Source organism: Quercus robur, chromosome 5 (genome assembly GCF_932294415.1).
Source record: "Quercus robur chromosome 5, dhQueRobu3.1, whole genome shotgun sequence".
In the NCBI taxonomy this organism is placed as follows: Eukaryota; Viridiplantae; Streptophyta; class Magnoliopsida; order Fagales; family Fagaceae; genus Quercus; species Quercus robur.
The window spans coordinates 62310192-62327449 of NC_065538.1; the positions used below are offsets into that span (position 1 = coordinate 62310192).

The 17258-nt window shown below is 33.2% G+C and overlaps 1 protein-coding gene across 1 annotated transcript; it reads left to right on the forward strand.

The window, feature by feature from the left end:
• Positions 1-10077: 10077 nt before the first annotated feature.
• LOC126726599 (CSC1-like protein ERD4) lies at positions 10078-15543 on the forward strand. Its single transcript, XM_050431882.1, has 6 exons — positions 10078-10465; positions 12222-12367; positions 12717-12998; positions 13371-14215; positions 14584-14839; positions 14979-15543. Exons 1-6 carry the CDS (start codon positions 10195-10197, stop codon positions 15318-15320), a joined length of 2142 nt encoding a protein of 713 aa, XP_050287839.1. The 5' UTR covers positions 10078-10194; the 3' UTR covers positions 15321-15543.
• Positions 15544-17258: the final 1715 nt, after the last annotated feature.

Sequence of the window (17258 nt, forward strand, 5' to 3'; positions counted from 1 at the left end):
CATTCACTTATAAATTAAAATTTCAAAATAAAAATTATATATATATATATATATATATATATATATAAAATAAAAATAAATATTAATACAATAAGTAATAACTTACCTTAGTAGCCCTAGTAATTCCCTACTTGATGTATCATCAAGCGTGTTTGGTGTGGCTGTTTCAGAAAACGCAATAACAATTAGGACAATTATCAAACAATAGAATCATAGTTACACAACCAACACCTCACCAATGGACTAGACATGCAAATGAGATACATGTGTTAATAGGATAAGAGACCCACCACTGTTGAGAAATTTGACAAAATATAACATACTCTCGTCACGTTGATCTCTTGTTATGCAAAAATCCCAAAAATAGTAATGCCAATAGAAATTTTTTTTTTCCCCCCTCAGAAGAAGACTGAAGAATTAGGAGAGTGCACTATTCATTGAATTTATGTTTATGTTCGGAAGAGTGGGCTCCTTTTTTCTGGGCATTTTTGTTTGTGGGAGTCAAGATAGTAATTCACAGTTATCTTAAATTGAACATGTTGGATAATTGGTAGTTTTCTTTTGGAAAAACTAAAATTTAGGACAATAATTGGTATTTTTTTTTCTTTCCCTAAAGGTTAATAATTGTCATTCATCATATATTATTTGGGGTTTTTGCCTACTTCAATCACAAAATAGCTAAAGGTGTGATGAGAGTTATATACCAAAAAATTATTTTACTCACAAACACATAAATCTCATCACACCTTTTGTGATTGAAGAATGCAGCAATCCTAAATTATATATGATGAATGAAAATTATTAATCTTTAGAAAAAAGAAATAGAAGAGCCTCTAAGCATGATCGTGAGCACGTGTTTAGAAGCTAGTATATATGATTAGGTTAGAACCAAAAAAATGAACACATCCCATATGCACATACAAAATAATAGTTTTGGTGTTCCTTTTTCTTTTTTTTTGGCTAGTTTCATATATTTTTGGATGGATTTTTTAAAGAATTTTTTTAATTCAAAACAATAGTAATTATTTTCTGACTTTTTAAAATAAAAATGATAGTGGTGAACATGGGTAAGAATCCCATGAGAAGTGAGAGTGCCAAAAAAAAAAAAAAATTGTAATAATAGTATAATAGAAAGAAAAAAAAAAAAAACCTACGCATTTCAAACTATCTAAAAAAAAGCATTCTATTTTTTTATAATAAAAAATTGTTTTACTTTTAAATTTGAATTTGAAAAAGAAACGGTTTTTCAAATTTATCTAAATTTTAGAATTTTAAAAATAATTTTACAATCTAACGCTATTGTTTAAATTTTTAAATAACTACTCACTAACATCATAAGAGTAGTGGTGGAATGCTGATAGCGGTTATTTTACATGTATTGCTCAATCATTAGATTTTTTTTATAACCGACTGTTATTTATTTGATACCAAATATTTTTTTTTTTCCCTCAAAACGATCTTACTTTTGCTCAACTCGATCGGCTGCACAGAAATTTGCAATGTCAGAGTCCTCTGCTGTTCCTAAGATCTCTGAGAAGCGGGTCTGTCAAAATGGTTTGTATCTACTGCGCGCAATTCTATGTTCAATTCGTGCTTGTTGGGGGCATGCAGCGTTGTTTCTTCTTCTCAAAAGCTATATTTTTCATCATGAATTATGGTGATCGTTTAATATGTTTTACCTGACAAAAAGTTTTTCCATTTTGAAACAGATGAATTGATGGAAATCGTTAAAAAGGAGCCTGTGGAGAAGATGACTCCAGATTCGTGCAGTCACAAGGACAAAACTCAAGAAATGCACGGTCAAGTTTTATGTTCAAGTCTTGTTGTTTAAGAACTAAGGCTTGGTTGTTGTTGTCGTTTAAGTAGTCACTGGTTGGCTTTTCTTTTTGATTATTAGTATTTTTTACTTTATAACTTGGCTTGTAATAAAATGCAGGGAAGGAGTCAAAGGTGATCAAGGAGGAGCATATTCAGAGTGCTGACACAAATGTTGGAGATGATGACAAAGGTCATATAGCGGTGAAAGCTGAACCTGTTGACCCAATTGGGGTTCTTTCACAGAGTACACCCAGTCCCACTGTCTCCTGTTTGGTGGCCACAGAAGATTAATCTTTTCTTGTATGTTATTCATTGATTAGCCTATTGAGTATTAGCATTTCTTTATGTTGTTACTATCTGCTTTTTAATTAACTGGTCTTACACAACCATATTGATCTTGATCAACCATATATGTTGTCACAAATTGCAGTTGTTGCGTTTTGTTTCAGTTATCCTGTTATTCTTCCTATATATTGTCATTCCTATTGCTGATTTCTTTATAATCAATTCTACTGTTTTGACAGAATTACGTAACTGACTTTTGTTTTATAGGTTGAATTATGTAATTAAAAAATGAAAAATTTAAATCTTGCTGGTGGCATGCTTTCTGGAATTCAATCAGAAAGATTTAAATCATACCTTTTAGTCAATAAATGGAAACATTAACACTATCATTTGTAGAACACAATATGTAAACGAATGCACACACACAAATGCGCGCTTATTCATTTGAAAGATTTAAATACAACCTTTTGATCAGTAAATGGCATGGTGTTGGTGAGTCTTTCTGTATCTACTGATTTATTTTTACCTTCCTCGAACACTACTTAATGCAGGAGTTGCCCACATGCTTGCCAAGTTCTCACAAGGGAAGAATGAAAATGGAAAGGAAGGTTGTCTACCTGCGAGATTCAGCTATGAGAATGTGGCCAGTACTCTACCATGAGAGACCCAATTTCAAGATATTGACAAGCGGATGGAAAGATTTTAACAAGGCGAATCTCATTCAACCTGGAGATGAGTGTGTTTTTAGCCTTGAAAATGATCTTGAGGCTATATATGGTGTCCATATTGCCCGAAGGTGAAGAAAGCTGGAGTTGGTTCAAGCCCCACATTGTATAAATTCACCACTATGTTCATTTTGTGAAGAACTCTAGGAATTATATTAAGTGTGTTTGTATACCCTTAAACCAGAATTCAGTCTAATTTTAATGCTCTTGTGTCTTATTTAGTAGTCATATTTTTCATCTTTGGATTTTGAGCGTTACTTTTTAAGATCTTTTTATGATGTGTCTGGAGCAAAAGCTTGGTTTATGATGTTACAAGAACGGTAATTGTAACTGAGAATGTTATTGGATAATAGGTGGCAACATGAATAGGTTAAGAGTAGGATTTTGTATATTTTGATAGGCACTCCAAGCATCTTTCATGGTTCATTGAGAAGCAGCATTAATAGAATTTGAGAAACTGCACTTGAGCTTTTCCACAATTTTCCCCCTTACAAGAAACCCAATAACATTTCCTCCATAAATGGACTTCCTGATCAATATATGTACTAATGTACATAACACACACTTTTTGCACTGAAATCGTGATTTAAAGTCAAATATATATTTTAAATGCTCCTAAATTATGAGTTAAAGATGGCAAAAACAAATGAAAATTAAAGGAAAAAAATAAAATAAGACCTTAATACTTTTTTTGATGATGAGAATAACTGAATAAGCCCCTGATACTTTAAATGAGTGTTTGTAGAATTTGTTTGTTTTTTATTTTTTTTCAACAAAAAAGTATTCTGGGCACGAATGTGAACCCACATTTTAGAGTTCATTTTTTAGGTTTTTTTTTTTTTTTTTTTTTTTTTGGGTGTAATTCACCAAATCTTCAAATTTGACCGCATGCCTAAATTTGAAAATGTGGAAGATGATCCAGCTAAAATAAATGCAGTAGTAGGGCAATTGATGATAATCTTATGTGAAGCAATGTTTGTAAACTTTAATTGTTGTCAAAATCCTTATGGTTGCCTAAAAAAAGAAAAAAAAAAAAATCCTTAAGGTTGAGTCATGAGTGACACTATTGGACTATTTCACGGGGAAAATTCAAATTTTGGCTTTGAAGTTGAACACTCGATGTAAAGTGGGGGAAAAAAACTTTTTTTTTTTTTGGTTAATAGGAAATTTTTTTTCAACTATATATCAAAGGGAAAAGTGATATTTGAAATCTTAGTGTGAAGAAAACGGATTTGAATCGCAATTGAAAACCATATAACATGCACATTGACGAAAACACTTTTAAGGAAACTGTGAAGAAAACTGTTGCTTACATTTAAGGTTATTGCACTATTGTGTCATACAATGTTTTAGAAAGGCAATTTAATTTAAAGTTAGGTGGTATGCTGGCTCTGTGATTTCGATTTGGTGAGTCTTAATTTCCTAGGTTTTAAAATTTTCTTCTTAGCTCCTGACCATTTTCATTTCAGAAAATAAAAATAGATTAGAGTTTCTTGCTCATGATTTGACAAAGAATCCAAGCTGTATGGTTATCATTACGAGGAATTGAGGTGTAGTTTAAGAGGTGGTATAAGGTGTTTCGGATGCATGCATCCTCACACTCACATGAGGGTGGCCCCCACATGTGTGGGACACACCCTCATGTGAGTGTGAGGATGCATATATCTAAAACACATTTTATTTTCTCTCAGTTTAGAGAGTATAAGTGTTCTGCCATGGTGAAAGTTTCATAAAATGGTCTTATGAAACATTTTTCTCATAATATGTGAAATTCATGTGCGAGACCCACACAAATTGGAGTAAATTTATGGTGAGATCCATCATGAATGAGAGAGAAAGGAGCGCTACGGCATGGTGCTTTGGGAACATCCAATAATTTTTCCATATGTTGTGAGAGAGATGTTTCATAACACTGTTTCATTAGATAATTTTTCGTAACCCATCACTTGGATACACCATACTTGACTTTGTGTTTCTCTATGAACGTGGCTGCTGAGTTATCACCCCTAAAACTGTAGTTGATATGCATTCTATAATGTTAGCTATCATACCTAAAACTACAATCACATGTCTTCTATAATGACTTTACCATCAGTACAATATTAGACGACTTTCTATTCACATTATCACAAGATACTTTAAAATTCTGTTATTGCTTTTATTAAGTGCATCCAAAGGATTTTTTGCTAATTTCTTCATGTCATCAGCCTCCAATGTTGTATACTTGTATGCTTTCAAAGCCCAATCAGCAGTCATAACAGTGTCAGGGGCGAAAAAATTTCTCCTTCCAACAAATAAGATTTGTGTTGGGTTGGAGGCTCAAAAGAATGACCCATAAACAACTCCTACAACAGACACATTAGCATGATTAAAAGCATACTATAAGAAATAGCGCAGTGATAAAATATTTCTACAGAAAACAGCCTAGCGTTAAAATGAGATAGAACAAAATAAATCTCCAGCTGTTAGCTATTTCACAGATTAAGGAAAGAATCCATATTTTCAAACTCATCAACCATTGGCTTTGGAGAAGAGTCTTCTAACACAACAATATGAGGAAAAAATTCTATAGTGATAGTTACATCACAACCTTCAATAGTAAATGAGTAAATGAATATTATGGACTCCATTATAACAAGTAATGAGAAAAACTTAGTGTAGGATGAAGGGAGAGAGAGAGAGATCCCAGCTAGCGCAGCAAAATCATTATGGTGCCAAGACATGCTTGGGAATATAGTATATGTAGTAAGTAGAAAGTCATTTGTGAGTAGTATGAGTAATGAGTGAGAGTATAGAGTGAAGTTGCAAAGACTTTCTGTTGGGGACAAATAAGTGTTTATGAATAGGGGTAAGAGGAGTATTTGTGAGCTAGGAGCTAGAGAATTTAGTTTCTAAACTTGAAACTAAGAACTCAGCACTTTGCCAGAGCTTCGAGAAGGTTTAGGCAAAGAAGTTGAGGAAGAGCTCTTTTTATCAGTGTGTCTTTTAGTGTATATGTGTCCTTCCTGAAGGATCAGTGGAGAGTTCTATTTATAGTTGAGTTTGGGGGGGTAATTAGCAAATAATCTTTGCTAAATCTTCCTTAATCTTCAGAAAATCCTTAGAGAATCGTTCCTAAGATTTTGGCCAAGAGTAGTAAGCTTAGCTTTAGGATGTTCTTGCTGTTTTGGGTAATAAAAGCTGGGATTCTGGCCTAGCATTATATGTTGATTTGGCCTTGGCTGATGGGATTAAAGCATGTATCAGGCTAATAATCTTGGTTTTGCTGCTGCTAGAGCCAGAGTTCCCTAGGGCAGATTGTATCACCCCAAGTTAGGTGTCAATCTTGGAGCCATACGTTGGGAACTCTGCTGGGATCCCTTTGGTGCCCTCCAAACCACATTTCCCTAAGTTTTCCTCATTTAGGTTTATGTGCTTGGTCCATGAATCAGAAAGTACATGTTTTTGGTATGATAATGAATTGATTTCATGTTGTTCCAGAATCTTTCATGGCCTGGTTATGGTTGCTCTTGATGCTTGACCAAATGAGTTAGAGAAGGAAGGAGATACAACTGGCTGAAGCTTCGCAGCTTTTTGTCATGTCACCTCAGCTTTATGTCACATGAGAAATGATGAAATTCAGCTTGGCAAGGAAGGGTTTAACCCTTATTGGACATGTGTCCCTTTTTTGATTCTGATTGGACAAGCTGGAACTGATGGTGATGGGCTCCAACTATCAGGTAGTATTGAAGTTTAACTGGACAGCTCACGTGAGCTTTAGCTGCTGAGATTTATATATGGACTGGGTTGGCTCAGTTGGGCTTTGTAGTTGAGCTTCTTTGGGCTTGGTCATCCCAGTTTTGCCATAGGTAATATACATTAGCTTTTATAGTTAGTTGATTATGGAAAAATAAGCATAGTTCCCATAAATTTTGTGAAATAAGTATTTTGAAAGATGAGAAATTTATATTTCCCATGAGTTAGGGACTTTAGTATATGAAGATATGTTCTTGCCAAGAAATAGTTTTGGGCATTTTGAGCGTAATGTAATAGGTTTTTTTGCCAAAATAAGATTTGGGCTTTTGGAAATAGGTGCCAAAGTATTATTGGGCTTTATGAGTAGTTGCCAAAAATAATATTTGGGCTTTATAAAATAAGTGCCAAAATAATATTTGGGTTTTGTAAAAATGGGTGCCAAAATAGTATTTAGACTTTGTAAAATAAGTGTCAAAATAACATTTGGGCTTTTGTAAAAATAGTGCCAAATTAGCATTTGGGTTTTGTAAAAATAGTGCCAAATTAGTATTTGGGTTTTACAGAGTAGGTGCCAAATTAGTATTCGGGCTTTGTAAAATAAGTGTCAAATTAGTATTTGGGTTTTGTAAAAATAGTGCCAAATTAGGATTTGGGCTTTGTAAAATAAGTGCCAAAATAAAATTTGGGTTTTGTAAAATAGGTGCCAAATTAGTATTTGGGTTTTGTAGAATAGGTGCCAAATTAATATTTGGGCTTTGTAAAATAGGTGTTAAATTAGTATTTAGGCTTTGTAAAATAAGTGCCAATATAGCATTTGAGTTTTTGTAAAAATAGTGCCAAATTAGTATTTTGGCTTTGTAAATTAATATTTGGGCTTTGTAAAATAGGTACCAAATTAGTATTTGGGCCTTGTAGAGTAGGTGCCAAATTAGTATTTGAGTTTTGTAAAATAGGTGCTAAATTAGTATTTGAGCTTTGTAAAAATAGTGCCAAATTAGTATTTGGGCTTTGTAAAATAAGTGCCAAAATAGCATTTGGGTTTTGTAAAATAGGTGCCAAATTAGTATTTGGGCTTTGTAGGATTTCGTAAAAATATTTCTATGTAGCAACGGACTTAGTAAGAATGCAGTGTAGCAATAGGTTTTAGAGGTGCCGTATTATAACAGGCTTTAGAGGTGCCATATCATAACGGGCTTTTAGAGTGCCGTGTCGTAATGGGCTTTAGAGGTGCCGTATCGTAATGGGATTTTAGAGTGCTATATCATAACAGCTTTTAAAGGTACCGTATCGTAACGGGCTTTTAGAGTGCCGTATCGTAACGGGCTTTTAGAGTGCCGTATCATAACAGGCTTTTAGAATGCCGTATCGTAACGGGATTTAGAGGTGTCGTATCATAATGGGCTTTAGAGGGGGTTTTGTTGGGCTTTTTGGATTTTCTGACAAGGTAAATGTTTTTGGGCTTTTTTGTGGAGATAGTATAATTTTGTGGCCCAATCTTGGTAGTAATATGATAAGTATTTTTTTTTGTGGAAATCCAAGTTAGATAATATGTGGGTAATATGTGTGAGAGGGTCCAAGATAATTTATGGGGCTTATATAGAGAATATTTGTGAGAGCCCAAGTTGGGTAATAATGTGGGAGATATTTGTGAGAGCCCAATAACATGAAAATATTTGAGTAATAGGTGGGAAATATTTATGTGGACTCAAAATAGTTTATGAGCTTATATGGGTAATTTTTGTGAGTGGGCTAATGAAATTAAGGACCAAAAATTTGTACCTCAACAAATAGCATGGGCAAAGCTACTAATTTTTGTTTGGAGACCAAGTTGTGATACTATATGTATAATAGTTAAGACAACCCCTAGACACACATAGAGACATATATATTAATATATATATATATATATATATATATATTTAAATATAACACATATAAATATATTTTATGGAAATTTAAATCTCATGCAACCATGTCTTTGAATTTAAATGAAAAACCTACTATATGATACATAAGGAACTAAGCATAAATTTTACCTATATATATTTATTAGATAATTTTTTTTTAAGAACTTATCATGTTTTAACAACTAGTATAAAAGAAAGCTGCTTTGTTTGATATTAAACATATACAAAAGTATATATAAAAAGAAACTTAGTGTCTCATATTAAAATTATATTTGATAATGATCTTTCATGTTTTTACGGTAAAACTTTGCAGATTTTTATTTTCAATATAAACTATCAAAATTCAACTAAATTGAATTATAATAATAATAATAAAAAAATCAATGGAATTTATGAATTCTTCAAAGAAATAAATTAGATACAGTAGCAAATTTTATAATAATAAATGAAAATTGAGACCAAAAGAAAAAAAAAAAAGTGCAATTGGCCCGTGTATTTTTTAAGAGCAGTATGTACTAACTCAAATTAATAATTTGGTGAGGGAGAACTCCTGGTTTTGTAGGCTTATATAGTTTGTATATGTTAAAAAGAATTTCTAAAATGATAAAAGTTAGGTATAATTTTTTAGGCAGAGTAAATTTTTTCAGTTAAATTCAAACATGTGGTTATGTGAGTAGTATGTACTAACTCAAATTAAAAATTTGGGGAGGGGGAAATCCTGTTTTTGTAGGCTTATATAGTTGTATATGTTAAAAAAGAAAAAGAAATCCTGTTTTTAACTGCAGACACAAATGTATGGCTAGGAGCTACCTAATGATTTGGATGATGTATTCCGAAAAGACCTTTGAGTTTTATTTTGAATAAAATTTCCTTTACTTCTTCTCAAAAAAAAAAAAAAAAAAAATTGATAGTACAAGTTAGGTATAATTTAGATAGAGTAAAATTTTCAATTAAATTCGAATATATGGCTATGTTAACCAATATTATCTTTATTATTTTTATAAAAAAATTATCTTTATTATAATTAAATTAAATTTATCTGTTTAAATTTAATTGAAAGTGTAATGTACACTAGTGAATTATAATTTATATCATGCATCTGCGACCATGCATAGCTAGACCAACTCCAACCTCCACGGCTCCACTTAGCTCGATCCTTCCAACCTCTGCAACATCTATGTCCTCCATCAATGTCATGTACCTCAGGGGTGTCTTTGATTGCGGCCGATTTATCTCCTTGACGACCTGGCCAACGCGTTCTTTGCCATTAGTTTCTATCGCATCACTCTCCATTAATCCTTCTGCAGAGTCTACTGCTTGCTAGTCACCTCCACATACCTTTACCTCCATAAGACTGAAAGAAAAATAGCCTGAAAAAGCAAAGCAAAGCAAATCAAAGAGTACCCCACGTTTCCACAGCCAGCAAATCATCCTTAAGGCATTTTTTCTTTTCTTGAGCTCTTTATCTTTCAAAAGAAGAATATGGCATTGCTTTTTTTGGCAATGAATCGTGACTGCAACACCTCCTCCAGTCAATCTTCATACTTACATTACAGTATCTTCTTTCCTCTTTATCTTTTTCTTTCCTTCTTTAATGATGCATCAACCGGCTTTTCCCATTTCCAATACACTCATAAACCTTCTTTTCACTCATGCTTTGTGAGAGAGAGACAGAGACAGAGACAAATTTAGATTGTTTGTTTGAGTTTTAGAGAGAGACCCAGATGGATTTCAGTTCGTTCTTGACGTCCTTAGGGACGTCCTTTGTGATATTCCTGGTTTTGATGCTGTTGTACACGTGGTTGTCGAGGAAGCCAGGGAACACCATGATATACTACCCGAATCGGATCTTGAAGGGTTTGGGTCCATACAAAGGAGGGTCCAGTACCCGGAACCCGCTTGCTTGGATCCGGGAGGCTATGTCCTCTACGGAACAGGACATCATCGACATGTCGGGATATGACACTGCTGTCTACTTTGTGTTCTTGAGGACTGGTTTGTCTCTGCCTCTCTCTCACTCTGTCACTTTCTGTATGTAATTTTGGTCAAGTCCTTGTAGGACTACAATAGAATTCTATGATCACAATCTCTCCCACGATTATTCTATGTGGCTGTCCATGAATGATGAAAAAGAAAAGTTGTAGGTTAATGTGAAAGTGGTAGATTACTAGATAGGTTAGTTACGGAAAGAAAAAGTGTGATAATAGTTGTGGTCCTAAAATAATTCTTAAAACTATTGTCAATTGAGTTTTCCTTGCGGCGGAATTCATGTGAATTTTTTCTTCTTCTTAGAATCAGGTCTGAATTAAATTGTAGACAAATTACTTACGTTGGTTTTTGTTTTTTTGGGAAGGATTATTATAAAGCTATTGTTTAAGATTTAAAATTATATGATTTTAAAATTAGAAAAAGTTTAATCTATCCTGTGGTAATTGAAGAGATCATCCATGTGTAGTGTGACTTGTTTAAAAAATTCACATAGATAGTCTTATATTTGCCATGTAATGAGTTGAAAAAGATAGTTTTAGACTAGTTTGGAATCAAACTTTGTCTAACAATAAAGCAATAGTATAAGGAAAGTTTGTGGGAGGTGATTCAAGTAAGGACGTAGTTGCAAAATATATTTTTGGAGAAGTCAAAGTGTGCAGTAGTTGCAAATGTCTACCTAGGATTACAAGATACAATCTTTTGATAATTGCCCTCAATATTGTAGTTTGACTGTTGAGATATTTAGCAGGCACAAATGTTGTGATCTGTATTGATATTTGAGGAATTGGAATGGTAGAATAGCTTGCAAAAACGCATCATTGTGTATGTAATTTTAGAATCTTCGGTATTTGGTTATGTTAGAGGTCGGTTCAGGTGTGATGACAAGGACCCTTGGCCCAAGCAATGTGTCATGGGTTAAAGTCAAGATTAGTCTCTTTAAAATTGAGGATAAGACTGCCTACCAACAACCTTTTCCAATCCCATAAAACTGGAATCTTTTACATTGAGTATGACATTTGTATTTGGTTATATTATTATCTTTTCAAACAAGAAAGGGATAAAGGAATTCCATTTTCAAATAAGAAAGGGATGTAGGACTTTCATTTTCAAATAAGAAAGGAATAAAGGAATTTCATTAGTGGTTAATATAATCTATCCTTTTGAGTGGCACTATGAAGTGCAGAGCCTCCTCCATCAAATCATAAAATAAATAACCGAGTGGCAAGTGGACTTGTTTAATCATAAACTTGTCACTAGAACGTTTGTCTTGGTGTGTGACACTATTGCAATTAGCCTCACTGAATTGTTTTTCTTGTTAGAATGACATACTTACAGACATATACATGTGTGTGTGTAATATAGGTTAGTATCTTTAAGTAAAACCACATTGTATACCCATATTTTAACCAATGAATGACTAAAGTTATTGTTAGTTTAATTGAATAAATGATAATCTGAAATCTTTGAAACATACAAATGATATGATAAATGAAAATCCTTAAGATAAGATAGATAATGAAGCATGTAGTTTTTCAGTGTTATGCAATGGTTAGGTCATTTTATGGTAGCATTAAACATCAGTTGTTCTATACAACATTTCAACTTAATGGGAATGAGTGAATGTCACTTTTGCTGTCCAAACCTTAAACTAAAGGTTGTATTAATATGTTAGCCATACATTACTTATATCTCAAAACATGTTACCTTTTCCAGAGAAAAGAAACAAATTTCTTATATTCTCCTTTTCCCAATTAATCTGCAGTGTTTGGAATCTTGGTTTTAACTGGCATAGCGCTGCTGCCGGTTCTTCTACCAGTTGCTGCCACTGATGATAGCGTGAAGTCTACAGCAGCCAAAACCAATGGGACTTTCAGCGATCTTGACTATTCATACATGGGAAATGTTAAAGTATTCTACACTACCTTTCATGATCTGGATGAATAGTTCCGTTTCTTTTATTCTCTCGGCCTCAGGACATAGGATATCAAATGATCAATAGGACTTGGACATTTATTAATCTTGTCAAAGTCCATATAGTAAATTTTCTCAACCACCAAATAATATTTCATACATATCAAATGAATATGTTCAGGGAATCAGGGGCACAATTTGCAGAGCTGGTGGTGCCATCAAACTAATCTATCGTTTCTTAATGAATTCAAACTATAAATGGCTTTCTATTTTGTTTGTTAGTTAGCTATCTATTCCTGATCATTTCTTCTGAATTCAGTTTTCTGTGTTTCATTGTAAATGGCAGGCGAAGAGTCCTCGCTTGTGGGCATTTCTGATAGCCACTTATTGGGTTTCATTTGTCACATATTACCTGCTGTGGAAGGCTTATAAGCATGTCTCTGGACTGAGAGCTAAAGCTCTCTTGAATCACGAAGCGAAACTGAAACCAGAACAATTTGCCATTCTTGTTAGAGACATACCTCCAGTCCCTGCAGGTCAAACAAGACAAAAACAGGTTGATTCATACTTTGAAAGTATCTATCCGAAGACGTTTTACAGATCAATGGTGGTCACAGATAACAAAGTGGTAAGGCATTGAGTTGCTATGTATTTTTTTTTGTGCATTAATTTGACTGTTAAATATTGCACAGTACTTACAGAATTGTTTATATCTATGCACTTTAAGCGATATATTTGTCCGAGCAATTTACTTTATCATAATTTATCAGATTTCGGTGATACTAAGTAAATTATTATTATAATACATAGATATATCATATTTGAAGGTTCAAATTTAAGACAATATTTCATTTGAAACTGAATTGTGCTAGCATTCAAGATGAATTAGAAAATATACCATGGGTCAGATGATTATCTCATTTGACTCGAACAGTTTATGGTGTATTTTTACATTTTTGGTGGTGGTATATGCTATTATAACATTGATTGATTCTGTTAGGTGAACAAACTTTGGAAAGAGTTAGAAGGGTGCAAGAAGAAGCTTGCCCATGCTGAAGCAGTATATGCACAGTCAAAGAAACCTGGCAAACCAGAAGGAGCAAGGCCCACTAACAGAATTGGCTTCCTTGGTCTGATTGGTAAAAAAGTTGATAGCATAGAGTACTATACTAAGAAGATTAAAGAAGTAACCCCAAAACTGGAATCGGAACGAAAAGTCACTCTCAGAGAGAAGCAGCAAAATGCTGCTCTGGTCTTCTTCAAGAGCAGGGTGATTGCAGCTTCTGCAGCTCAGAGTCTACATTCTCAAATGGTTGACAAATGGACAGTTTCAAATGCTCCTGAACCTCGTCAAGTGATATGGACTAATCTTAAAATCAAGTTTTATCAGAGGCAAGTACGACAATATGTCGTTTATGTTATAGTGGCCTTGACGATAGTTTTCTTCATGATTCCAATTGGATTTATTTCTGCTTTCACAACACTGGAAAATTTGAAGAAATATCTACCATTTTTAGAGTCAATTGTGAATTTGGACGCGATCAAGACAGTGTTGGAAGCTTACCTCCCTCAGCTTGCACTCATTATTTTTTTGGCTTTGCTGCCCAAGTTCCTTCACTTTCTCTCCAAGGCTGAGGGAATACCCTCTGAGAGTCATGTAGTAAGAGCTTCTTCAGGGAAATATTTTTATTTTACAGTGTTAGATGTGTTCATTGGAGTGTCGGTGGGTGGAACATTGTTCGGTACATTGAAGACCATTGAGAAGAATCCTAACTCTATAGTTCCCTTACTAGGGAATAAACTGCCACTCAATGCGACGTTCTTCCTGACCTATGTGGCCTTGAGGTAAGATTATGATTTTGCATTTCTTATATTTATGGTTTCTTTTGTATTCTGTAACACCGAAAAAAAAGGTTCTTGTTGATGAGAAGGCTGTTCTTTTGAGTTTTGATCATGATCTGGAGGGATAACGATTTTTTGTGACTCAAAGGTTATGGAAAATAAATGGAACTATATTATTTCTATTGGTCCCAATGCACCCTTTGTATCAAAATCTGGCTTATCCCATTTTTTTGGATCAGGATTTTGATGAGATAGATTGTCTTCATGAATTTTTTTTTTTTTTAATACATTATTTGGTCTTTTATTTTTGCATACCTATCTGCTTGCAAGAGGTCACTTTCCATTTAATTTAATAATTCTTTGTTTTCCAGGTTCTTTGTTGGCTATGGTCTTGAATTGTCCAGAATAGTTCCTCTAATTATATTCCATTTAAAGAAGAGGTATCTTTGTAAGACTGAGGCTGAGCTGAAGGAAGCTTGGCTTCCAGGAGATCTTAAGTATGGAACTAGGGTTCCTGGTGACATGTTGATTGCCACAATTGTCCTCTGCTACTCTGTTATAGCTCCTATTATTATCCTATTTGGTATGGTTTACTTTGGCCTGGGATGGCTAATTCTTAGAAATCAGGTAAAGTTAATTTATTTTTGTTGAATTTATTTATTTATTTTTTTACCAATCTCTTTGCTGAGCTCTAGCATGCTCAGCTATTTGCCCTTTTTTTATTCTCATGTCAATTTAGCTTTCTTTCTTGTGTTTTATGTGACAGGTACTCAATGTTTATGTTCCATCTTATGAAAGCTATGGAAGGATGTGGCCACACATGCATAATCGCATCCTTGCAGCTCTAATATTACACCAAGTTACTATGTTTGGTTACTTTGGGGTGAAGAAATTCTACTATGCACCATTCATAATTACACTCATCATACCGTCCCTGATATTTGGCTTTGTCTGCCATAAGAAATTCTACAGATTTTTCTGTGACACACCTCTGGAAGTTGCTCTCCGCGGTTCAAAGGAAATTCCTAATAATGATATGGAACTAATTTTCAAATCTTACATCCCACCAAGCTTAAGTTCTGAGAAGACTGATGTTGTACCAGTTTGAAGATGCCTTGTCAAAAGTTTCAAGATCAGGGTCATTAGTTTGATGTACATTTGTGTTTGTTGGTGTCTGTAATCTGGTTAGCAAAACTTTTTGAAATTTAGCATATTGTTTATATGTTAAGCATTGGGAATCATGACATTGGGTTGTCTGTAATATATTATGTAAATTTGCACCAGTTGTGTGGAGTTATCTTATTTAGTCCTGTTTAATCTTTCACTGTCAACTCAAAATGATATCATTGAATTATCCTGGATTAGCAACTGTAGATTACATTTAAGGTTATTGCATTATTCTGCCATACAATGTCTTCAATTTGGTGAGGCTTATTTTCGTAGGTTTTAAAATTTCGTTCTTAGCATCTGACCATTTTCATTTCATGAAATAAAAATAGAGTGAAGTTTCTCGCTGACGATATAACAATGAGTCCAAGCTGACTTGTTATCATTACTAAGAATCGAGGCCCAGAACAGAGAGCATAAAACCAAATTGTTCAACTAAACTAAATGTTCTGCCATGGTGTGCCATCACTTGGATACACCAGACTTAACTCTTTGTTTCTCTATGGCTTAGTTGTCGGTCATCTCGCCTAAAACTAGAGTTGATACGCATTCTATAATGTCAGCAATCATATCTGACACTACAATCACATGCCTTCTATAGATCTATATTGTCGTTGTTTTCAACTAATCATCAGTTTAATACTAGATGACTTTCTATGTACATTATGACACTCGATTTCTATGTGAATGTGAACAATGACATGGAATTGTCTTCAAGTGGAAAGACAGTTATTTTTTTATCTTTCAAAATTTTAGAGTGTCTTATACTAATTTCTAGTTTGGTTGAATCTTATGTTTCTGTTATTGCTTTTCTTTGGTACTTTCAAAGGAATTTTTGCTCATTTTTTCATGTAAGCAGCCTCCATTGTTGTGTGCTTTCCAAATCCTAATGAACAGTAATAACAGTAAGGGCAGAGCTATTAATTTTTGTTTGGGACCAAGTTGTGATACTAATAAGTTAGTCGAGGCAAACCCCCACACACATATGACAATACATGCATATGTATATATAAACCATATTTTTTTTTAATACTACAATTAGTCATAATTCATTGAATAGAAAATTAGGTTTTTTTTTTTTTTTAGGTACAAGGTATTAGGTAATTAAATTCAAATACATAAGAGTTTGTTTGAGAACAACTTATTTAGCTGAAATTGAAATTTTTTGCTAAAAGTATTGTAGATAAAGCTAAAAGGTAGCTGAAATAGCATAATGAAGCCATAAATAGTACATAAAAGTGTAATTGGACCCATAAATAGTAAAAAAAAAGAGCAAAATAGTAAAAAAAAGTTGGCTTTTTAAGCCAATACCAAATGCAACCTAAGTGTATGTATGTGTGCATATTTGCTTAAGAGATGTTGTATTAACCAATGAAGAACAAATAATGTTTTTTTTTTCCAAGGACAATTAAATTTGATACAATTATGTGTTGAATTTAAATAGAGAACCTATATTGTACCTTAGTTTTATCCATATATATATTTAGTTTGATATTAGACATGTACATATATATACAAAAATTGTTTGTGATACAAAAATTATTTTACAATATTCATAATGAAATTCTTAAATTTTTATTTTCAATTTAAATAACCAAATCGTCTACTAAAGTAATGGAACCAATGAAGTCTTCAAAGACATAAACAATTCAAAATTTTAACAAAAAAAAAAATTAAGAAAACAAAAAGTATCAATTGGTCAATATATTTTTAAGAGCACTATGGAGTATGGACTAACTCAAATTAATAATTGGGAGGGAAACCAAGTCCTATTTTGGAAGGCTATATTTTAAAACTCCTTAATAATTGTATATGTTATAAAAGAAATTGAATAATTTTATGATAATATTACTATTTGACCCATATTTTAAAATAAATG